The sequence below is a fragment of the Gloeophyllum trabeum genome, assembly GCF_000344685.1.
Source record: "Gloeophyllum trabeum ATCC 11539 unplaced genomic scaffold GLOTRscaffold_00006, whole genome shotgun sequence".
In the NCBI taxonomy this organism is placed as follows: domain Eukaryota; kingdom Fungi; phylum Basidiomycota; class Agaricomycetes; order Gloeophyllales; family Gloeophyllaceae; genus Gloeophyllum; species Gloeophyllum trabeum.
The window spans coordinates 1,263,629-1,285,498 of record NW_006920415.1 but is presented as its reverse complement, the minus strand read 5'-3'; the positions used below and the strand labels follow the sequence as shown (position 1 = coordinate 1,285,498).

The 21,870-nt window shown below is 53.1% G+C and overlaps 7 protein-coding genes across 7 annotated transcripts; 6 read left to right on the top strand and 1 right to left on the bottom strand.

Moving 5' to 3' along the window:
• Window positions 1–72: 72 nt before the first annotated feature.
• Window positions 73–1,837, top strand: GLOTRDRAFT_138622 (uncharacterized protein; the record flags this gene model as incomplete). Its single annotated transcript, XM_007867701.1, has 3 exons — window positions 73–567; window positions 615–688; window positions 745–1,837. The coding sequence occupies 3 exons, from the start codon at window positions 73–75 to the stop codon at window positions 1,835–1,837; spliced, it is 1,662 nt and encodes a 553-aa protein (XP_007865892.1).
• GLOTRDRAFT_76096 (RNA polymerase I associated factor, A49-like protein) lies at window positions 1,780–3,527 on the bottom strand (the record flags this gene model as incomplete). Its single annotated transcript, XM_007867700.1, has 7 exons — window positions 1,780–2,093; window positions 2,150–2,275; window positions 2,332–2,493; window positions 2,544–2,796; window positions 2,851–3,143; window positions 3,196–3,373; window positions 3,422–3,527. 7 exons carry the CDS (start codon window positions 3,525–3,527, stop codon window positions 1,934–1,936), a joined length of 1,278 nt encoding a protein of 425 aa, XP_007865891.1. The 3' UTR covers window positions 1,780–1,933.
• A 398-nt stretch (window positions 3,528–3,925) lies between these two features.
• On the top strand, window positions 3,926–6,912 carry GLOTRDRAFT_41048 (SET domain-containing protein; the record flags this gene model as incomplete). Its single annotated transcript, XM_007867336.1, has 12 exons — window positions 3,926–4,196; window positions 4,248–4,362; window positions 4,413–4,499; window positions 4,549–4,672; window positions 4,725–4,900; window positions 4,960–5,063; window positions 5,114–5,199; window positions 5,263–5,367; window positions 5,429–5,665; window positions 5,715–5,774; window positions 5,823–6,329; window positions 6,391–6,912. 12 exons carry the CDS (start codon window positions 3,926–3,928, stop codon window positions 6,910–6,912), a joined length of 2,394 nt encoding a protein of 797 aa, XP_007865527.1.
• A 983-nt stretch (window positions 6,913–7,895) lies between these two features.
• On the top strand, window positions 7,896–9,336 carry GLOTRDRAFT_60670 (uncharacterized protein). Its single transcript, XM_007867699.1, has 5 exons — window positions 7,896–8,118; window positions 8,174–8,351; window positions 8,404–8,589; window positions 8,653–8,987; window positions 9,049–9,336. Exons 1-5 carry the CDS (start codon window positions 8,115–8,117, stop codon window positions 9,135–9,137), a joined length of 792 nt encoding a protein of 263 aa, XP_007865890.1. The 5' UTR covers window positions 7,896–8,114; the 3' UTR covers window positions 9,138–9,336.
• A 553-nt stretch (window positions 9,337–9,889) lies between these two features.
• On the top strand, window positions 9,890–12,086 carry GLOTRDRAFT_60667 (glyceraldehyde-3-phosphate dehydrogenase). The gene is made up of 11 exons (XM_007867698.1): window positions 9,890–9,947; window positions 10,003–10,027; window positions 10,160–10,229; window positions 10,280–10,304; window positions 10,361–10,551; window positions 10,606–10,723; window positions 10,779–11,026; window positions 11,082–11,770; window positions 11,831–11,856; window positions 11,909–11,977; window positions 12,038–12,086. Exons 1-8 carry the CDS (start codon window positions 9,945–9,947, stop codon window positions 11,410–11,412), a joined length of 1,011 nt encoding a protein of 336 aa, XP_007865889.1. The 5' UTR covers window positions 9,890–9,944; the 3' UTR covers window positions 11,413–11,770; window positions 11,831–11,856; window positions 11,909–11,977; window positions 12,038–12,086.
• A 772-nt stretch (window positions 12,087–12,858) lies between these two features.
• Window positions 12,859–16,076, top strand: GLOTRDRAFT_60664 (actin-like ATPase domain-containing protein). Its single transcript, XM_007867697.1, has 9 exons — window positions 12,859–13,174; window positions 13,229–13,936; window positions 13,993–14,127; window positions 14,180–14,262; window positions 14,316–14,609; window positions 14,665–14,846; window positions 14,899–15,139; window positions 15,192–15,446; window positions 15,504–16,076. The coding sequence occupies exons 1-9, from the start codon at window positions 12,938–12,940 to the stop codon at window positions 15,973–15,975; spliced, it is 2,607 nt and encodes an 868-aa protein (XP_007865888.1). The 5' UTR covers window positions 12,859–12,937; the 3' UTR covers window positions 15,976–16,076.
• Window positions 16,077–16,528: 452 nt separating this feature from the next.
• Window positions 16,529–21,609, top strand: GLOTRDRAFT_116040 (uncharacterized protein). The gene is made up of 17 exons (XM_007867696.1): window positions 16,529–16,686; window positions 16,741–16,758; window positions 16,812–17,051; window positions 17,114–17,609; window positions 17,660–17,680; window positions 17,733–18,410; window positions 18,460–18,815; window positions 18,866–19,057; window positions 19,109–19,205; window positions 19,259–19,276; window positions 19,331–19,471; window positions 19,529–19,994; window positions 20,045–20,340; window positions 20,391–20,822; window positions 20,876–20,988; window positions 21,041–21,229; window positions 21,278–21,609. The coding sequence occupies exons 1-17, from the start codon at window positions 16,592–16,594 to the stop codon at window positions 21,456–21,458; spliced, it is 4,029 nt and encodes a 1,342-aa protein (XP_007865887.1). The 5' UTR covers window positions 16,529–16,591; the 3' UTR covers window positions 21,459–21,609.
• Window positions 21,610–21,870: the final 261 nt, after the last annotated feature.

Sequence of the window (21,870 nt, the reverse complement as noted above, 5' to 3'; positions counted from 1 at the left end):
CCACAATGGTCGCGACCGTCAGGCAGCGGGCTGCCAATATTACTCTGGTCACTACCCAACTTCGCTTTCAGCATGAATCTGACCATTGGTACGGGATGTGCTGCCACATTATGCTTGTTGCTCTCGTATCTGCGACGGTGCAAGAACAAGCAAACAAACAGACCCATTGCTTATATCCTCGTCAACCAAGTTACACATGCACGTCTCCTGCCGGTCGAGTCTGCACATGCTTTCACGTACCCGACGGTGTCTTTGCTACTACCGCTGAAGGCCCTAGAAAAGAATGATCTGGACTTGGCTGGAGGATGGGTCTTTGGCTACGGAGGACTCTATGGCCGGTTAACAGGCCTACGACCATCTGGGTATTTAACGGATAACGAGAACGACGGCAAATTCATCTGGAGCAAGCTAGCCAGGATTTTGGAAGGACGTGGCTACGATTCTGACGCGCTCGAAGACGCGTGGATGATGACTATGCCTAGTTTCCTTGGGTACGAAGGCATCAACCCATTGACGGTGTACTACTGTTATAAACCCGAAGGCCAGCTATGGGTGGTTATACTAGAGGTCAGCACACATCTAAATCTTGAAAATGCTCCCCTTTGATTTGGTAGGTCCATAATACGTTCGGCGAACGTCACGTCTACATCCTAGAGGTAGGCAAAGGCGAAGATCCCACACCTAAGGGGTGAGTCTACGACCCTGGCCTATCTCGATGGTGCTAGTAACTTACACTCGAGGCAGCTTCGACCACCAGTGGACCTTCCCTCGTCACTTTCACGTATCCCCGTTCAACGACCGTGAAGGTTTCTACATCGTATCCCTCACGGCCCCTTCGCACCCTCCCACGAAGTCACGTCACAATCCATCATCCCCTGCCCCACGACCCATAGTTCGCATTCACTACCACCCACCAGATGAACCTTCATCCGAAGCTCCAGGCAAGCCAAGCATCGGCCCTCTCAAGCTCTCCGCTATCATCCGTCCCGTCCTCTCCCTACCCCTCACCACCCCCGCGTGGCTCTTCACACTCGCGTCCTCCCCGTTCGCCCTTCTTCTCACTTCCCCGCGCATCCTCTATCAGGCATGGATCCTACACTACAGAAAGCGCCTGGACGTCTTCCCCCGCCCAGAGCCCAAGCCCGCCACAGAGGCCTGGGACCCTGACATCGCGTTTCCGGCAGGCGATCGCGGTGGTATCGGCTGGCAGCCTGAGGGACCTTTGGAGAAGTACGAGCGTAAGCGCGTCGAAGCCTTCCTAGCGACTCGTGCGACGGAAACAGGCGTCCGAGTGACACTCATACCGGGGAAGCCATCTGAACCAGCGTCTGACTTTCCTGCTCACGAAGGAGCCGAGCGAGAACACCTGAAGGTGTACTACCTATCCCCGAGAATTTTCACAATCATCTTTCTCTGTCCGTCCGCTGCACATGCCCTTCTACTGGGGAGTGAATCTGAGAAGATATTCGTCCCCTCCTCGCCTGAGCTGTTCCTCTCAGTGTTCAATCCCTCTTCGTCCGCCCTGCACGGCGACCAGCAGCTTAGTGCCGGTCAGCAATTGCGCTTACGACCCATACCACATGCAGTGCGCTCCTCTTCAGACTTGCAAATCCCTGCCGCTCATGCTCTCGAACTTCACTCACGAGGTTTGTCGCGCTTACCCAGGACAGCGCTGGCGATATCGGATCTGATTGTATTATGGATTCTACTGGCTCTCGAGCGGTTCGAGCAGTTTACTTTCACTGCCCTGCGCGCGCGCTTCGTTCCCGGACAGGAGCCCTGGAATGCATGGGAACGAGCCAGCGTAATTTTGGAATGTAAGAAACATCCGCAATGATGTACCTAAATAGCAGAGCGTTCCAGTGTATTTGTACTGCGTACAACAGGAGGTTAATAATGGGGGGATGTGTGACTGAATGCCAGCTTGGCCTGTTTATGTGCGGCGCTTGGCTCTCGGTCTTGGGAACTCGAGCGGTATTTTGAGAACCGCCCGTTTCGTCGCTGCAGCACTATCTGGAAGACCAAGTCGTTTCAGCTCCGTCATGCTGAGTTTCTCAATCTTGCAACCCAAGGACTTGAAAAGTGCGTTGACCCTGCGGACAGAACGGTCTTAAGCCACACAACCAAGTGAAAAGGCATCTCGACTTACTTTGCAACTTGCATACTCAGGTCGGACGCTACCAGGGTGGTGTCGGTCGCGTAGTCGTCCACTCGCAGGCACAGCGCGAACATGTGCGTCAGTAAGCTGGTTTCCGTCTGAGGCGTAGATCGCAATCTATTCGAGAGGATATAGAGTCAGTTGAAGATCACTCGTATGGTGGCGGTGCTTACTGATCAGAGTCCCTAGCGGTTTCGGAGAACCTTGACAGCAGACCATCGAGTATGACACTCGGGATCCTAGATAGACGCTCTTGCAGAGCTTGCTTGTCTGACATTTTCTTCGGCGCGATATTCCGGAATGCCAACATCGACGAGATGTAGAAAAGGATTTTTCTGTAGATAGTATGAATATCGTGCGTAAAACAGCAGCGGAAGTCGCGTACAATGTACTCCTATTGACCTTGGGAGCAGAAAACGCGAGTTGCAGGTGTTGATTAACCCATGTAGACCTCGTATAAGGCAGGAGCGCTACACGATCACGCTGAGTCTGAGCAGCCATGAAGGCGGAAATAGGCAAAGCATTCCATTCCAGTTCGGGTATGATGTCGTGCAGGCCGTAGACGTCCTCGGGAGTGGCAGCGTCCCCGTTGTATCGGGGAATGAGTCGACTGCTGTCGGCAGTTGCTTTGGCTTCCTCTAGCGTGTCAATAGGCATTAGCGATCATACTCGTTTGAGTGAGTACGACATACCTTTGGTAGGAAGGGTTGTGGTACTACTCTCGATGCGGTCCTGGAGGTGGCCGGCCACATTTTGCATAGCAGACACGTCGACTTTATTCCGCTCATGGGCACGAATTGCAGCCTTCGCTTTCTTCGTCCCAAATATTTCACCGAGAGCATTACGCGCCTCAATACGCTGGGCAGCAGTCACTGGTGCGGGCTGGAGTCCCTTCAGAGCTTTGACTTGACGAGAGAACACATGCAGGGGAGCAGGTCGGATAACCGTTTTATTCGTTCGCTTGTCGTGTATTCCAATTAGATACCTGTCCGATATTTCAGAGAGGGTGACCTGGACCAAGGTCGACGGGTACTCACCTGCATCCCGCCCCAGCCTCAATGCCTTCTATGGTTGAGAACTCAACAGTATCGGTCTCGCCAGCTATTGTAACGGATTGGGGTCCGGCTTCACTGTCGCCCTCGTCACTGCGATGTCTTTTCGGAGCATAACATCTAAACGGAGTCTTTGGTGGCGGTTCCACAGCCGGAAAACTTGCTGAGATGACTTAGGCGCGTAGCGTAACGGTTGACCAAGGCCACATACCTAGGACAGGCCCATTCCCCGAGCCCTTTTGCTCTGCTACGCGAAAAGATACCTTCGGGCCTTCCTCGTCGCGTTTGCGCTTCTTGGAAATCGACGTCGAGGCCATCGCGAGCGGTTGTGGCGGAGGTAAGAGTGAAACCAGAAAAGGCAGTATTTCGACAGCGCCGGCGGCTTTACCACTCACCTTGTGCGATGGTCTACTAACCGTGCACGGATATCCAGGTACTTATCATTATTACACCAAAGGATTTGTGAACATAGAACCTGTCTACCCCGGATTGCTCTGCGCGAATATTTTCAAGCTGCTTTCTCTAGCCACCCCAGCCACAGGATTGCCCCCGACGTCGCACAGGCTTACACTTACCAAAAGCCATGTCCAGGTCACGGCAGCCTTCTGTCAAGAAGCGGAGCAGGAGTCCGTCTCTAATGACGGCAACGACGAAAGTCGAGGATGTTGATGTCAAGATGGAGGGTCCGTCGAGCACACCCACCCCTGGGCCGAGCATGTCCGACCTCGCCACGAAGCGAGAGGAGACATCCTTGACGCCCAAGCTCGAGGACGATTCACGCCCGTCGGCCACACCCCCTGTGTCAATGTCCTCGGACGTCAAGCCACGGCCCAAGGGCCCTCAGCTCATCGGCCATTTGCCTCGGGCAGAACAGGAGGCTCGATCCACGTTTGAGGAGATCCCTCAGAACCACTATCAGTACAATACGTTGGGGCGGTCGCGGGAGGCTCTGGAGAGCATGACGTGTGACTGTCAGTACGAGCATGGTGAGTTCGGGTAGATGTAGTTTCCGGCTCTGGGATTTACGGTAGGAGTAGGTGTGGACGATGCTTGCGACGCCTGCGGAGATGGCTCGGATTGTATCAACAGACTGACTCAGGTTGAATGTCTACCTGACGACTGTCGGTGTCGCGCTTACTGCCAAAACCAACGGTAAGCCATATACAGTAGTTGTGTAGATACCAGTTTCATTCCTCCCGCAGGTTTCAGCGCAAGGAGTACGCACCTATCGAAATCGTCCAGACTGAAAAGAAGGGTTTCGGTCTTCGGGCGGCAGACGATATACCTCGGTAGAAACGTCGATTCTCTGCCTTGAATAATTACTCAGCTTTCTTCTAGGGACGCCTTCATCTACGAGTATGTTGGCGACGTCGTTAGCCATCCATCTTTCATGAAGCGCATGCGGGAGTACGCCCAGCAGGGTATTCGACATTTCTACTTCATGATGCTGCAAAAGGACGAGGTGCGGATCATATCTCATCTATGTGTATCCGTGCTAAGTGGATTGTACGTAGTATATCGACGCTACGAAAAGAGGTGGCATCGGGCGCTTTGCAAATCACTCCTGCAACCCGAACTGCTACGTTGCCAAATGGACAGTTGGGGCTCGGGTCCGTATGGGCATTTTCGCCAAGCGGGCGATAAAGAAGGACGAGGAAATCACCTTCAACTACAATGTCGACCGTTACGGGTATGTTCTAATGGATACACTCCCTCCAACTCAATAATAAACGAGGTACCCACAACCAGGCATGAAGCACAGCCATGCTACTGTGGTGAAGCCAACTGTGTAGGCTTCCTAGGTGGCAAGACACAGACGGACATTGCTGCCATGGATGACTTGTATCTCGATGGTAACATCTTTATTACGCTCCTTCCGCGACCTCTCTCAACGCATTACCAGCACTGGGCATCACCGACGAGGTTGAGAAACTTGGCCTCAAGGGTAGTAAGAAAAGGAAGGGCAAGAAGCTCGACGAGGACTATCTGGTGGGTTAACAAGCCCTACGCTGATTTTGCATGCGACTGATCCTTTCCCTTCCGTGACACAAGCCCGTTCTCAAGCCTCTTGTGGAGAAGGACGTGCCTAAGGTTATACAGGCCATGCGGCAGACTCAAAGTCGGAAGGTCCTCTTCAAGCTACTTCATCGAGTCAAGGTGAGAATCCTGGAGTTCGTGCTTCTTGGATGTTTCAGACGCTCATGTTGGGATGGCGTAGATTACCGAGGACCAATCCGCTCTCCGACAACTTATGCGCCTTCGTGGTTTCAGTCTCATGACCAATATCTTGACTGATTATGCGGACGATGAAGACATTACTAAGGTTGCCCTGGAGTGCATGACAACATGGCCTCTGATCCAACGCAACAAAGTGGAGGACTCCAAGGTTGACGAGCCTGTGAGGCAATGTGCGGAGACGTCGCAAAATGAGGACATCAAGGAGTTGGCCCAGAAGGTAGCGTGTTTAGGTTGTGTCTAGAGTCTGGCACTCATCTTTGGGATAGCTCTTGGCACACTGGGATACTCTGGAGGTTGGCTACCGTATACCAAAGCGCCTGAAAGTGGTGAGACGAACACCAAGCTTCAGTCTGGACCTCTCTGACGCTGTCTAGGATGGCGATGAGGAAGACAAGAGCTCTCCTACCATCGTCTACGAGGCTGAGGAAGAATCGCGGCCATCGAAGAGGTCCCGACTGGAAGACCTGATCCCTGAAATCAAGTTGGACATTAAGCCTCTCGGACGAAAAGCGGCATCCATGTCAACACAACCCCTCATCGGGCTTCGAGTAGAACCTCCACCGACGCCATCCACGGAATTCAAACCTTCGATCTCGCGGAAGGAGCAGCTCGATGCTGTTATTGCAGAGGCCACTGCTGCTTATAAACGAGCGGAAGAGGAGGCTGCCAAGGCTGCCGCCGCACAGGCCGCTGCTGCTGAAGAGAAAGAGAGGAGAAAATCATTATCTCGGTCTCACTCTCATAAGAAGCAGAGCAAAGAGGATAAAGAGGCGCTAAAGGAGAAACGTCTGCAGAAACTCGTCGGCGCGATTGTCGTGAAGTGCATGTCTAAGTACTCGAAACAGATGGACTATGACATGTTCAAGAAACATGCCAAAGGGGTACGTGGCGGGTAGTCTTCCTTGGGGCTATACTCGTCGACTGACGCCATTTGCTTCCAAGCTTACAACGCTGATCTCGGACAAGGAAAAGAAGTCTAATAGCTACAAGGAGGGCAAGCTGGACTCTTTATCCGAGGAGAAGACTGTCAAGATCAAGAAATTTGCCAAGGAGTACATCCATAAGCTCATGCGGAAGTTGGAGAAATCTGGACAGCATCGGCGCCCTCCCCATTCCTCCTCATCGGCTAACGGAGCGTCTACATCCGCATCTGCAATGAACGGCGACGCTGGTCACCGCGCCGATGAGGACGGGCCGATGGCAATGACGGTAGAGGAAGCCATGGACATGGACATGGATGAAGACGACGACGACGCGCCTGAACAACATGACGGTTCGACTGCCTCGCCTTCAACGGCGCAAGCAGATAGAGACCGCTTCGAGGACTCGCCCGACACGGAGCCGCCGCCGTCCACACCTGCCGACAAGGCTACGGACCCACGTCGCTCACGGTGGGACATTGGACCCGACAAGGAACAATTCGACATCTTCAGGGGTTCTGATACATTGTCTGTGCAATCGTAATTGGGTTTACTGTTTTCGTTATTGCTATCGTATTTGATCGCGTTATTCGTTCGTGCAGCTATATATTATAAGATGTGTGTATACCAGGGAATGCACGCGCGGTGTGAAGTCAACGGCCGAGTATCCTCGACGGACTAGGGACTCCTCCCAGTCTTACGGTCGGGCGGTTCCCATGCAGGCCCCGTCATCCGCCACCTACGTAAGTTACGACCTGCTCACGTCCGCTGCTGTCGCCGGTATCATCGCATGCGGTACTATCGAAAAAGGCACTTCAGTACTAGTGAAGGAAGCCCGCGGAGGGACGGGGAGGGAGGGGAGTTAAGATGCGGATCCAGCAAAATAAACCAGTCGAGGTCGAGCACTGCGTTTATCGCAGGTTCTTCCTTGCGTTGACACTGATATCGCATGTATCGTATAGCTCAAGCAAATCAGGTCATCGCATTGTGGTCTGCAGCAATGGTGTACAATTACATGTCAGGTAGACCTGCGAGGAATACCGGGGAGGTTCACTCCAGCATTAACATTGAGTACTGCACTAAGTATAGCCGGTTCTGCTGTCGTGGGTCTAGAGACACGGAAACTGAAATTAGTCTTTCTTCAATGTGCGTGTCCTGCATGATTGCATCTCTGACAGTGAAAGCGAGTGAACAGACGAAGTTGCAAAGGTGCAGCCGGACTTAGCGCTGGAAAGTCGAAGGTCGGCATTGCGTCGGCCGCGGGATTCGGGATCGGGCGTCGGGCGGGCTGCGGCAAAGGCCGCCCTCCTTCCCGAAGTGGCACAAATAGCCACTCCGCCTCTGTACGGAAGCATTGTTGTCTTTGTTCCAATACACAATGCCACCGTGTACACACTGTCCCCTGACTACGCCGGCGCCGCAAGCAAAACAATGGCCACAGTGGCATCTTACGTTGGCGCGTTGGCCCTCATAAATGTGGAGTTTGCACGTTCCGCGGTATTCATCCACCTCCACTCTTCACTACTGCTACTATCGCGGGCGAGTTTGCCTCAGCCTCCAAGGCTTCCTTTCTCTTAAGCCTTTCACGAAAGCCCGTTCAGCTGGTGCTGGGACACTTGCTGGGTTAACGATCCTTCATTTCTTTGAGCACTTGAGTTCTGCGTTGCTGTACTCTGTCTCTTGCTTTGCTTTGCTTGTATCGTCTACTCCACCTTGAGATACGAACGATATGTTGCCGCCACGAGCATGTGAGTGCCACCTACTCGCCTGGCCTGGCCGCATTCTAATATCCTTGCTGCCTCTAGATATATTCATTGGCCTGAATATTGTCAGAGCCCTGAGCATCATTGCTCTGCTGCTAGTTTTCTCGAGCAGTATCTTCACCTTGGTCAACGACGTCGAAGCCGCGAACGCGTTCATGGCTGCCAAGAAGGCGGGGAATGCCACCGAGACGTCAGACATGGTCGATTGCGATTACGTCGAGTAGGTCGACCAATCCCTCGTAGCTCGAGTGATCTCTGACAACCTTTCTCAGAGGGAGCACAGTCCCCAACCAGCCCGCAGGCGAATTCTGGGCGGTCCTCAACCGCCTGCTCATCATATTCCAAGTCATCATCCTGATCCTTTCGGAAATCGGCTGGCCCATGAAGGCCTTTGACAAGTGGTTCCCGGTCCTGGGCAGCAACTTCGGCGTCGGAGCCCTGGGCGTCATTCAATGCCTGTATGTGTTATGCCACTTCTCCTTGCCTGTATCTTTCATCCTCATCCTAATGTTCTGCCTTAGTATTGGCGCCGCCGTTCTCTCCCACCACGTGGACGACTTCTCGCTCGTCTCGGCGTTCTTCCTGTTCGCCCTTGGGTGCCTGAACATAGCCATCGGGCTCATCTTCCGTGCTTCCGTCAAGACAAGACGGTCCATTACGTCCTGGAAGGAACGCGCCAAGGATGTCCTGCCGCCGCCTGTTGCTGGTCTGATGAGCCCGCCGGCGGCTTCTTTCATGTCCAGTGTCTTCAGTACCGAGAAGCAACCTGAGCGGCCTATGAGCCCGGAGGAGGTCTTGGCTACGAGGCCTGGGTTTGGGTTCGGCAGACAGGGAGAAAAGAAGGCTGCCTTGAAGGGTAGGTGGAGCGATCCTCAGTCTCGTCGACTCACGAAACTGAATGCTCTTTGGTCGAGCAGGTTTCCTGCTGCAAAGACCGGTGGAATCGCTGCCGAGATATGCACCGAAGCCCACGTCCGAGTCCGGGCATGCTGACGAGAAGGATTAGGGCGATCAGGCTGTTCGGCCTCCTCCTTGGACGATGGACTTCGGACCTGGGTTTCGGCTTCATGGCCAGACGGCCCAATACATATTGTACACCCACGTGTCTCTCGAGGACGTGATACTATTGGCTCGACCTTCACTATAGGCAGCATCTCGTTAATATCCGATGTATCAAGTAGAAGCACTGCTCTGTATTATTCCGGCTATAGCATTACATTCGCGGTTTGGAATTGTCTCCGGCATGGTGTAAATTATGGAATGGGGGCTGAGGTGAGCGACGAAATGACTCGATGCATGGCGACTATCGACGCAATTGCTTGCCACCTACTGGGTGCCGGGCGTGTGGCAGTGGCCGCAGCTACCCACCTCTCGCTCTCACTGACAAAGACGACGAGGGAGATGTGAGTCAGGTCTCCAGACGTTTCTGAGGACCCACCCACTCATAACCGACTTTATCAGATATGTCCGCGCGTGGTGCGGTAACGTTAACGCCGCACGCACCTCTCGAGCGGATACAGACAGAGCTCGAGCTCGATGGATTCGTGCGCGCAGGCTGGCCTGAGGCCAAGCTAGAACAGTCTTGGGATCTAAGACAGGACTCTTGCGCTGAATTTGTAACGACCGAGCTCGAGCTCGATGCGAAAGCCCAGGCCGAGCGGAGCAGCGAATGAGCAGTGTGGGAAACTGTCCGTCCGTCCCCAATCAGAGATAATCTAAGGTCTATATAAACCCCATCCCCGACGCGTCGTCGCTCCCGTCGCTTCCCTCACATCCCCTACAATCTACGACAACTACCAAAACTTCAGCAACGATGGTGAGTAGCGAGATACGGATACTTGAGAGGGCACTGACGACGAGGTGCTGGGCAGGTCAAAGCTGGAATCAACGGGTATGTAGAGGGCTGGAGATGGCGTCGGGATAAAGATACTCACCTACTTGCGATGCTCTTTTCGTGTATAGTTTCGGTGAGTAGCTACTGTGTAGAAGCGGGGCATATGTTGTTGACAAGAATGCGCTGATCGATAGGTCGTATCGGCCGTATCGTGCTCCGTAACGCCCTCGAGGTCGACGGCGTTGATGTCGTTGCTGTGAACGAGTATGTGCACTCACGGTCTATTTGCAACGCATATACTGAGTTGTCTTCAGCCCTTTCATTGACCTTGACTACATGGCGAGTATATGCGCTCCCCAGAAGACGGGGCAAAGGCGCTGAACTTGTTATCACAGGTTTACATGTTCAAGTACGATACTGTCCACGGACGGTTCAAGGGCACCGTCGAGGCCAAGGATGGCAAGCTTGTCGTTAACGGCAAGCCCATTGCCGTCTTCGCCGAGAAGGATCCCGCCAACATCAACTGGGGTGGTGTCGGTGCCGACTATGTCATCGAGTCCACTGGTGTCTTCACCACGACTGAGAAGTGAGTTCAGACCTGAGACAGTCCAATGTGCATATAATGACATTCTATCGCCAGGGCTTCCGTCCACTTGAAGGGTGGTGCCAAGAAGGTCGTCATCACCGCGCCCTCTGCTGATGCGCCTATGTTCGTCGTGGGTGTCAACTTAGACAAGTACGACCCCAAGTACACTGTCGTAAGTATCTTCGTGCGCCTGCCTCGATGACGCGAGCTCACTTCCGTCTGCGAAGGTCTCCAATGCCTCCTGCACGACCAACTGCCTTGCGCCCCTTGCCAAGGTTATTAACGACAACTTCGGTATCGTTGAGGGTCTGATGACCACTGTCCACGCCACCACCGCCACCCAGAAGACCGTCGATGGTCCGTCCCACAAGGACTGGCGTGGTGGTCGTTCCAACACCAACAACATCATCCCCTCTTCGACCGGTGCCGCTAAGGCTGTCGGCAAGGTCATTCCCGAGTTGAACGGCAAGCTTACGTGCGTTTACGTTGTTTCAAGCATTTCCCATATTCTTGCTTATCGCCCAATACAGCGGTCTCGCCTTCCGTGTCCCCACCCTCGACGTTTCCGTCGTTGACCTTGTCGTCCGTCTCGAGAAGCCTGCTTCCTATGACGAGATCAAGGACGCCGTCAAGAAGGCCGCTGCTGGTCCCCTGAAGGGCATCCTCGACTACACCGAGGACAGCGTCGTGTCCACCGACTTCATTGGCTACAACGCCTCCTCGATCTTCGACGCCTCCGCGGGTATTCCCCTCAACAAGAATTTCGTCAAGCTGATCGCTTGGTACGATAACGAGTGGGGCTACTCCCGCCGCGTCGTCGACCTTGTGAAGTACATCGCCGCCAAGGACGCCGGCCAGTAAATACAGACATTTCCTTACCTCGGTGGCGGGCGCGAGTGAGAAGAGAATAATAGTGTAAAAGAAAGCAATCCTGTATTCTTACTAGTACAATGTGAGAAAGGAAAGTGTAATAACAGCATAGAATTGGATCGTCAAATGTTCGTGAAAGTATGCGAAGTACACGCTGAGGATACAGGTGATACAAGGCTCGTGGTCGGGAAGGGGAATGGTGATGTATCATGGTGCTCGTATGCTCGATGGATATATTCACGGGAACCACAAGGGCAGCTTGATCCCGGCAGACTCGGTGGTGAGGGAAGTTATCTTGCGGAAGATCGAGAATCTCCTCTTCCAGCCGTTTGATTGACGAGATCTGGGTCTGATATTTATGAGCTCATGCATGAGCGCTGAGCACCGAGGCGGTGCCAAGCGAATTCACCTTTCGTTGAAGACATCAAAGTGGGGCTAAGATCTGAAGTCAATCATTGCACCGCTTCTTCCGGAATGATAGACTCACGTTAGATTCCAAGAGCGGGGACGTGCCGCTTGCATTGTCGTCAATCTCAACATAGTCGTGGACAACTCTGTGGGAAGGTATTTATGAGTGACCTGTAGGAGAGCGATAGTGTTGTCGTCGGACTTGCCTTCGGCGTGCGCCCTCGGGCGGGTAGGAATACGTTGACCTGGGATTCCTCATGCTGGCAAAAGCGGAATAAAAGGATAAAGAGGGTTGCAGGTTACTGCTGGGTAAGGAACGTCGTGGACGATGTCAGCCAGCCCAGCAGGACCGAAGAAGGTGAATCAAAGGTGAAGAATTTCTGCCCCCGGTGGGATGTGGACGTGTATATACCACCGAGCCGGGGCGATGCATGATGGTAGCGTGGTGTGCGGCGAGCGCTTCCTTCCGCTCGTGCATGATGTATCCGGAGAAGCTCCACTGCGATTTACGGGGGGGTTGGGTTTCAAGAGAGAACCGAGGGCAGGCCATGCGATCAGCCCATCATTGCTCTGCGATCACATGCAGCCGCACCGTCCGCAGAGTGACGCGCTGATGGCTGTCTGTGTGGTTACCTTCGCCTTCGACTAAGCTTCAGCGCAGGCCAGAAGATTGTCTTAGAGCCGGAGGTATCGCCCGTGAGTGGGGAAGTGCCGGTTTAGCGTCCCATATGGGAGTCCTGCCTCATGCATAGTGTACCGCTGCAGGGTTCTCTTGGGATTTTGAACGCTTGGCCCAGGACAAATGGGTAAAGAATCCAGTAATAAAGTTCTGCTAACACGCTGCGTGCAAGATATCATGCCATTCTGGCGCTTTGCCGGGAGAGTCAACCGCCATTTGCATCGGATAGCAAGGAGACATGGACTTCAGAGCGCAAGCTGCTGCCGGTGACTTCGGAGGCGTGACGCAAGTGACGAGAGTAACGTCTCATTATGACACGTGGACTCATTAGACCACGTGATCGACGACGTGTAACTTTCCAGAGAACTGTGGGCTGCTCTCTCTGTCTCGGGACCTCTAGATGCTGTAAGACTTGGGTGCGGTAACAAAATGATCTGTCTACATCGAATTCTGCTCTCCGCTGTGGTCATCTTCGCCTTTGTTTCCAGTAAAGCACTCGCATCGGTACTTGCGATCGACTATGGAACGGAATGGATTAAGGCCTCGCTAATGAAGCCCGGCTTACCGTTTGATGTCCTACTGAACAAGGACTCGAAGCGCAAGATTCAGGCCTCCGTGGGGTGGAAAAGGGACGACCGGTTGTTTGGCTCTGACGCATTCAACCTTGTACGTTCCTCTGTATCCTCGCTTGTTGCTTAGGCTCAATTCCTATACCGTAAGGCGGCACGGTTCCCATCCGACTCTTTCTCTTCCTTGAAATATCTTCAGGGCGTACCATTCGACTCGAACTCTGTTGCCTACTACACGAGCATATCCACGGCAGACGTGGTCAAAACAACCAGAGGAACCGCTGGCGTCCGGCGGCCAGATGGCACGGAATGGAGCGCGGAAGAGCTGATTGCGATGCAATTTGCCTACGTCAAGGAGCTCGCAGAGGCTGCTGCGGGAGAGAAAGTGCAGGACGTGGTCGTAACCGTCCCTCCCTTCTACACCCAGTTCGAGAAGGACGCCGTGGTGGACGCGATTGAAATTGCTGGGCTTCGGACTATTGCTCTCATCAACGATGGCACGGCCACGGCTGTCAACTACGCGATGACTCGTACGTTCCCCACACCGGAACACCACATCATATATGATGCTGGCGCATCCTCCATCCGTGCTACTGTCGTCTCGTTTGGTACCGCAGCTAGTGATTCAAAGTTGTCAACAACGAAAGACGCCACGCAGATCACGGTGCTCGGTGTCGGCTACGACAGGTTGACTGGTGGAACTGAACTGGACCGCCGGTTACGGGACATGATGGTCGCTGACTTCCAGAGGAAGCACCAGAGAGACATCACCGGGGATAAGCGGGGCATGGCTAAGCTATGGAAAGAGGCTCAGCGCGTCAAGACCGTCCTGAGCGCGAATGCGGAAGCGATGGCGACGGTAAGGTACCAGTACTACTTCCAGGATTGCAGCAATCTCTGATTACGCTCCTGCAGATCGAAAGTGTCGCGTTTGATATTGACTACCGCTCGAAGTTCACGAGAGCTGCCTTCGAGGAAGCCTGCTCGGACCTTTTCAGTCACTTTGCGGCGCCTATTTTCGAGGCATTGCAGCGTAGTGGGCTAGATTTGGTATGTCGACTGTCTGACTACTCTGCAAATGTCCCTCACATCGTTTGTTCAGAGTAATATCACGTCCATCATCATGACCGGTGGAAGCTCAAGAGTACCCATGTTACAGAACGCTGTGAAGGCGGCTGTAGGCGAGTGAGTACCCATCCGCTGTGTCCACATTGCGCATGCACTTACCTACTTCATAGGAGTATGCTGGCATGGAACGTCAATGCGGACGAGGCGACGGTCCTTGGTGCTGCTCTTCATGGAGCAAGTCTGAGCAGACAATTCAAGACCAAGGACATCAGGGTCTCGGATATCAGTCCTTATGACGTTCAAATTTCGTACACGGCGGAAGCCAAGTCTGCCATCGCAAAGCCCCGCACTATCCACACCTTGGTCTTCCCGGGCGGCTCGAAACTCGGCACCAGGAAGACGCTTACTTTCAAGCGAAAGGAGGACCTCACGTTGAGGCTGGAGTATAAACGGGTTCCCGCTACGTACGAGATTTTACTACCTAGGTCGGAAGGCTGTACTGAAATGTGTATTTGCTAGTGGTTTCCCGACGGAGCTGCTCGATGTGGATATTACCGGCATCTCAGAGGCCATTCACAACTTGACTGAGATGGGCGCGATAGACCCTGTTGTGAAAGTAACTGCTGCCCTGTCGGAGTCGGGTTTCGTGTCTATCCCGGAGGCGGTCGCGTACGGAGAGGTCAAGGATGATTCGATCACTGGTATGTCACTGGCTGCAATGCTACATGTTCTATTCGCCTAACTCCATCTTAGGCAAATTGAAAGGGTTGTTTGGTGGTGGGGCCTCATCCGAGCAAGTACCTCTGAACGCCGATGGGACAGCGAGCACTGGTGATGCAGAGCCAGCAGGGACTTCGTCCGAGTCGTCTGAGCCTGCCTCTCAGTCAGAGAAGCCTAAACGGACAGGACCACAGACAATAGAGTTAAAGGTCAAGCCGAGGTTCCCGTCCCTTGCGCCGATGTCTGCTGCCGAGAAGCGGAAGGCTCGTGATAGGTGTGTACCTTCCTATATTCAATGAAGGCGTTGCTGAGACAGGCTTGTAAAGGCTGGCGGAAGTAGATTACGACGAAAAGGCGAAGCAGCGCAAGGAGGAAGCTCGCAACATGCTCGAGAGTTACTTGTACCGCCTCCGCGACCTCCTTGAAGACAGGGACAACGAGAACTCGCCGTTCGTCAAGTGCTCGCAGGAGTCGGAAAGGAGGGCGTTGGAGCAGAAGCTCCGGGATGCGTTCGCATGGTTGCAGGAAAAGGCTGATGAGGCTGAGACAAGTCAACTCATTGGCAAGCGGAACGAATTAGAGTGAGTCTGGAGATACACTGGCCGTGCTGAAGCCTGCGCTGACACCCTGGATGACAGGGCCCTGGAACGGCCTATAGTGCACCGTTATAAGGAGATCGAAGAGTTCCCCCGCGCGCTCAATAACAGCCAAATGTGGAACTGGAGCACACGGCTCTTCCTCACCGACGCGAAGCAGAACCTGACTGCAGAAGAGAAGGGCGGTCCCCCATCAAAGTACACCAGGGAAGAGCTCGAGGAGCTCGAGAACGCGCTGAAGGAACACGAGAAGTGGCTGAACGAGAAGGTGGAGAAGCAGAAGACGGTGAAGATGAACGAGGACCCGGCGGTGGAGTCGTCTGAGTTGAGAGCAAGGGCGAAGAAGCTGGAAGACCATCTGCAGAGGCTTGTGAGGAGGAAGGTTCCGCTGAAGAAGAAGACGACGAGTTCGAGCTCGGCTTCAGGTACAGAGGGGACCACTTCGGCTTCGACTGCGTCCAGCGCGTCCGAGACGCCTCCACGCCCTTCGGATTCTGGACATGATGAACTATAGACATACAATGTATAATGGCATAATATATTGCTTGCTGCTCTCGTGCTGGTTCGGAAAGGGGAATGGCGTGCGCTGAACGACTTCACTCGTCAAAGGGCGCGTACTACCAGTAAATAAGCAGGACATGACTTCGATGTCCTCATTCGTAGTGGGATTCACCAAGGCCAGCCTACGGAGACCGCAAAGCACAGAGGAAGGCTGGAAATTGAAACGCGTACCGTCCTGATTTTCCGCTCTCTCACATCATATCCTGGTGCACTGAGCCCATAGCCGCGGTGTCCTCCTTGTTCCATCCCTATTGAAGTCGCCCTGTCATCCCTTCTATATATACTGGCAGAGCTGAAGGTTGCGGAAGGTTGGAGGCTGTAAGCAAGGTGTTGTTTATCGCTGCTTGGACTGACGCAGTACTGCCTCGAAATATCGAAAGGCTACCTCAGGCCGACGGCGACGACCTGTACGATTCCCCTGCTGAGCAGTGCTCCGCTCTTCAAAGCAATTCCTGCCGCCTATTCCGTTGGCTGTCATTATACCCGTCGGAGTTCTGTTCAGATACCTTGTCCGCCAAAGTCGTGGCGACCCCCCTGAAAGAATCCCCTTGGAACAAGCTTGAAGTATAATGTCTCGCCGGAGTTACGCTGGGAGTCTTGCTGAAGGATACGGACATGAAAGACGCATATCAAAGCATCGGGTGACAGATGAGGATCTACTGGAGTGCGTGTTCCGATATGCTTGTGTGCTCCAATCGTTAACATGGCGGAGCTGCAGTTATACTCTTCGTGTAGCGTGAGTGACATCCAATTGGGACGCGTATAGGTTCTTTGATCTCTGGTGTTCAGTCTCCTAGCCTACTTAATTCAGCCGAAGGCGGTAGAAGCGTCAAGTAATGCAGATACACGAGAGGCGAAGGATAGGGACTATTCGTCTCGGTTGTCTGGCGCGCTATCGAGTTCCATCTTCTCGATCGGCGACTTGTTCAAGGATATGCGAGATGGCCCTAAGAGTGTGAAGTTTCCCGAGAGGCTGCTGAAGGTGTTGGAGCAGCGGCTGCAGGACATTGCAATGGGAAAGGATGCGGCGTACGTTCTCGTTCTGTCACAAGCTTCTGCGCCTTGGGTAAAAAGCTGAGACAGCAGTGAAGTTATTCAGACCAGTTGGTTCGGCGGACTATGGCCGTCTTCTACGGTCAGTTCAAGGTCGATACGTTCCGCAGGCAGATGAAGGAGAATCGCAAGATCGAAGAGCTTATCCTCATGTTTGCAACTAACGCGACTAACATTCTCAAGAAGGAGCCTACTCTCGCGAATGATGGCTGGAAACTGGAGCTGAATAACCAGATTGCGCTTTTCGTTCGGCTGTTGCGCGAATGCCTGCGGAATATCAGCCATGTCTCCCCCGAGCTAATATCACGCCTGGATATGTACACGGCGAAGCTCGCACCCTCTCAAACTTCCAGCGATTCTGGTTATGACTCTGCTTCCGCGACCTCAAGAGACCGGGATTCTCTTCAATCTCCTACAGTCAGCGGTCACGTGGGCGATATGGCTCTGGTGCGGACTGTTGCAGCCTTATTCAAGATTCCAGAGTCGGCCCTACAGCAGGAAATCGACAAGCTGCGACAGTTCTGCACAGAGAAGGTACGCCTGTTCTGATCACTCTCAGCGTGTCTAATTTCACCTATTTCCAGGCAGCCCTGACGGATCTGAAGGTATGTGCAGCGATCTGACTGAACCTAGGGCTTTGTAATAAAAGGACTTCAGACCTGTCTCAAGAATATCAATGCCGGGGCACCATTCCCCGGTCGTCGAGAAGACTTCGACAGCGAAGCCGCATGGCAATATTGGCGTCACCTCGAAACTTCCCACCTCTCACAATTGATGGTAGTAATGGTCCAATTCAACCCAGAACTAGCTAAGTCGACGCCTGCCGATGCCCTTCCGTCTACTGCAGGCGCAAGGCCCGGGTCTATCTATTCTGTGCGTGCTGTGGAGCCGTCCGGGGTCAGCTCACGACATGGATCGATCAGCAGTCGACGTTCCGTCATTGGCCGATCCGACGGTATTTTCGAGGAGCTCGAAGGGGATGATGAAGTCCAGGTTGGACACAATTTCACTTACATCCCCCCGAACCCGAAGAAATACTACAAGCGTTTATTGGAATATTGTATCGGAGCTGACCTGGAGGCAATGCTCAGCGACGATGTGAAAGACGACGATGAAGTGTCCCTCGGAATCCTTACAGCCCCCCACATTGAACTGCTTAATGAGTGCGCTTTGCGGTGGCGCATTGGACAACCGTATCGCGCTGCCTGTTTCTTGGATGTTGTGCGGTCACTGTATGAACGTAATGACGTGCCTCTCGAGTGTATACCAGAGGCATTACAGACGATAAGCAAAGTCATGCAGGAAATCGACCTCGATAAATGGCCAACAGCAGACGTACGTAACCCTCCCCCTCTGTGTTGCCCTGGTATTGATGCTGGTCCAGGTCGATTACCTTGCTTCAGTCTACAGCAGTCTCTTTGGCGTCTTCATATCCAACCTATATCACGCTATGGATGCAATACCGAATCTGAAGCCCTCTGATATATCCTCGTATCTGTCGATATTGGAGCACGTGCATGGAAGCGGCCTTCTCGAACGGTTTGAGAATGACGTGTCGGCGCGCTTTGCGGATGTCCAGGAGCGTGTGCGGCAGGTCTCTGCGTACTCGTATGATGAGAAGATGAAGGAGCTTGAGGCTCAGCCTGGTGTTAATCGTGCGCTCCCGCTTTTACTCATGACAGATGAGATAGAGAAGACGGCCAAGACTCTGGATAAACGATTCCCAGAACCAATTCTCGGGTAAGGTGTCCGTCTCTGTTGGTTATCCTCAGGCCTGAACTTCCTTGTAGACAAGTGGACATCGTATCCTTGGTAGTGGAAGTCCAAATTCCTCTCTTCCTGGAAGATTTGGAAAAATCCCGGAAACGTTTATTTGAGGATTCCATGAACGGGCCAACGCCCGACGTTCCAATTGAGGATATCTTTGCCCTTTATCGGCGCACGAAAACACTGCTCGGCATGTACAAGGCATTCTGTCCTAAGTGTGTTCAGTCTCTACGGCTAGCCGTACATTTCCTGAGATGGCCCTCTAGCGCGCAGACTGAGTTCGATCTAGGCGGCTTCTTCGAACCGTACGTCCGACAATGGTTGGTGAATACGGACAGTAAGACAGCACAATGGGTGCAGAACGTGAGTCCTTTCTGCTTTCGATTGTCGTTCAACCGATATTGAAGAACGTATAGGCAATTGCAGCGGACAAGGTTTGTTGAAATGGCCCACGTCCTCGCGGCATTCCGATACTAACATCTCATAAGTTCCAAGCAGAGGATGCATCAGGTCACAGTTCATCCATCGTCGATCTCTTCGACTCCCTACGCAGTCCTATACAATTCCTCCAAGACCTGGAATGGTCAGATGAATATCAGGAAGCACGGTTTGCTACTAGTCTGGCCAAGGTGAGTGACGGTATGTGGTTATCTAGTCGAATGCGAAACATTGATCCTCTCTTGCAGACTATCAGCAAAGCTGTAGAGCAGTACTGCCGAAGCGTGGAGGAATTGTTCATGGCCGAGATGTTCCCCCGCCCAGCCGACTTCTTACAACCCCAAAAGTCATCTGCATGGCTCGAGAAAGCGAAGCAGTTGGCACAAGGCGAGAAGAAAGTGGAACCCTTCAATTTCCAGCCCGAGTCCTGCGTGAAGCTCAATAACGTGGAGGCCGCTCGCAAGTTATTGGACAACATGTATAACCAGCTCCAGGCGGACAAGATGGCTGAGATCTTGGAATCGGCACCTCCGGTACCAGAGAAGCAGGAACGTCCGCGGTTCCTATTCAGCGTCAAGATCGCTATCGCAGAAGGACTCGTACCTCTGGATAGCAGTCCTTCCTCGAAGCTTGACACGTTCGTGACGCTCAGTGACGAAGCCGGGAATCGACTGGCGAAGACACGGACTATCTACGAGAGCTTAAATCCACGATGTGAGTCCAGGTAATCCCGCCATCTTGCAATCTTTACATTGCCATTGTAGGGGACGAGACATTCGATATCTCTGTGGATAAACCGTTGTGGTTGATGATCAGCGTGCGGGATCGTGCGCTTGTAGGAAAGCATGACACCGTCGGGAGAGCTTACATCTGCCTGGACCCTAGGCGCTTTGGGGACTTTTTAACCCACGATCTTTGGCTGGACTTGGACAGTCAAGGTCGCATCTTGCTCCGTATCAGCATGGAGGGTGAGAAGGATGACATTCTGTTCTACTTTGGTCGTGCATTCCGGTCGCTGAAGCGAGCGGAGGGCGACATGGTCCGCATATTTATCGACAAGGTATGGCATGTCCACATACCTTGCGCCTCGTCTTTTCTGACGCCTTCTAGATGGCTCCTTTTATCGAGCAATGCCTGTCAAGGACGACTTTAAAGACACTGCTCAAATCAGGGTCGTACAGTCTGGACTACAACAAGGCCCTTGGCAACGTTACGGCGTTGTACAGGTCGGCTCTCGGTGCCTCGTCCAGTGAGGTCCAGATACCGTTGCCAGACGGAGAAAAGCCCCGCGTTAGGCCTGATCAGTTGACCGATGTGGAGCTGGAGCAAGCCCTGTCTCCGCTGTTCGATTACTTCGATGCGAACTTGCAGACATTCAATACCTATCTCAGTGATGACGCGAAGCAGATGGTCATGACACGCGTCTGGAAGGAGATTCTCAACGTCGTCGAGGGGCTGCTTATTCCTCCGTTGTCGGATGTGCCGAGTGAGATGAAGCCTCTGAGTGATAAGGAGGTGGATGTCGTCTTCAAGTGGTTGAAGGTCAGGGTCCAGCCAGTCGTAACAGTTCATAGGGATCTGACGAGCCTGCGTAGTTCCTACGGGATTACTTCTATGCTGGTGGAGAAGGCCCTGTACCTATGGAGTCGCTCCAGAATCAGAAGTATCGCGACATTCTGTCCATTCGACTCTATTATGACTGGCACACGTACGTCCGGCCGCCTTGCTTCCAATCTATATTGCTGAAGTCCGTTTGTTAGTGACGCGCTGATGGAGGAATGCGTGCGGATGATGCAACAAAGTTTGAAGGCTTCGCCCTCGGTGAAGAAGCGCGCAAAGAGTGTATATTCCCAACGCAACCTCGGTACGATCAAGGACAGGAAGAGGGAAAAGCAACAAGAGAAAGAGGTCACCAACGGGGAGACTATCTTGCGAATCCTTCGGATGAGGTATGATTGATATCTCCGCGGGGATGTGCTCTGATCGGTTATTCTTAGGCCCGGAACGCACGACTTTATCTCCCAGCAACTGCAGATCATGACGCAGATGCAAGCAGAGCAGGAGAAACGCTCGCAAGAAACTCAGCAACGCAAGGTGCAACGCCCGCGGCAGATGGGCAACGCCAGCGTCAGCAGCCTGCAGATACCGCCTGTACCAGCCATTCCACCGAAGTCATGAACCCTGTCCTACCTCGGATACCTTAGGATTGGAGATCGGTTCGCCCTGTTTATATCGCCATATCAGTATACCTTCATACCTGCTTCGGATTTGGTTTCCCATTTACCGCATATGTACTGAGATTCGGAATCAGCATCTTTTGGACTTCTTCTCTCCCGTAACGATAATATCAAACGACAAGGCAACCTTGCCACAATTACTTATGAATCTCTCAGTATCGAAGGTCAGTATGGATGTGATTATATAGCGAGCCGGCTGTGTGACTTGGTAGTTCGTAAAACTTCGTATAGAACGTGAAGTTGAAGGCCCAGCACGCTCTCGGCTAGTCAGTCACCGGCTGTGGCTTCGACTGCAAGTCTGCAAGTAGTTGAAGTACCGATGCGCTTCGATGTGGGCGCACGTCTGCTCGTCA

Bases quoted from the DNA above. Each gene is read 5' to 3' on its own strand.
- GLOTRDRAFT_60670 (XM_007867699.1), top strand. The intron at 8,590-8,652 runs GTATGTGTTATG...GTTCTGCCTTAG, and splicing joins CTGGGCGTCATTCAATGCCT to TATTGGCGCCGCCGTTCTCT. The intron at 8,988-9,048 runs GTAGGTGGAGCG...TTGGTCGAGCAG, and splicing joins AAAGAAGGCTGCCTTGAAGG to GTTTCCTGCTGCAAAGACCG.
- GLOTRDRAFT_60667 (XM_007867698.1), top strand. The intron at 10,028-10,159 runs TAGAGGGCTGGA...GCTGATCGATAG, and splicing joins AGCTGGAATCAACGGGTATG to GTCGTATCGGCCGTATCGTG. The intron at 10,724-10,778 runs GTAAGTATCTTC...CCGTCTGCGAAG, and splicing joins ACGACCCCAAGTACACTGTC to GTCTCCAATGCCTCCTGCAC.
- GLOTRDRAFT_60664 (XM_007867697.1), top strand. From the start codon at position 12,938: ATGATCTGTCTACATCGAATTCTGCTCTCCGCTGTGGTCATCTTCGCC. The intron at 14,610-14,664 runs GTACGAGATTTT...TGTATTTGCTAG, and splicing joins TATAAACGGGTTCCCGCTAC to TGGTTTCCCGACGGAGCTGC. The intron at 15,140-15,191 runs GTGTGTACCTTC...AGGCTTGTAAAG, and splicing joins AAGCGGAAGGCTCGTGATAG to GCTGGCGGAAGTAGATTACG.
- GLOTRDRAFT_116040 (XM_007867696.1), top strand. From the start codon at position 16,592: ATGTCTCGCCGGAGTTACGCTGGGAGTCTTGCTGAAGGATACGGACAT. The intron at 19,472-19,528 runs GTGAGTGACGGT...CCTCTCTTGCAG, and splicing joins TTGCTACTAGTCTGGCCAAG to ACTATCAGCAAAGCTGTAGA. The intron at 20,823-20,875 runs GTCAGGGTCCAG...GAGCCTGCGTAG, and splicing joins TCGTCTTCAAGTGGTTGAAG to TTCCTACGGGATTACTTCTA.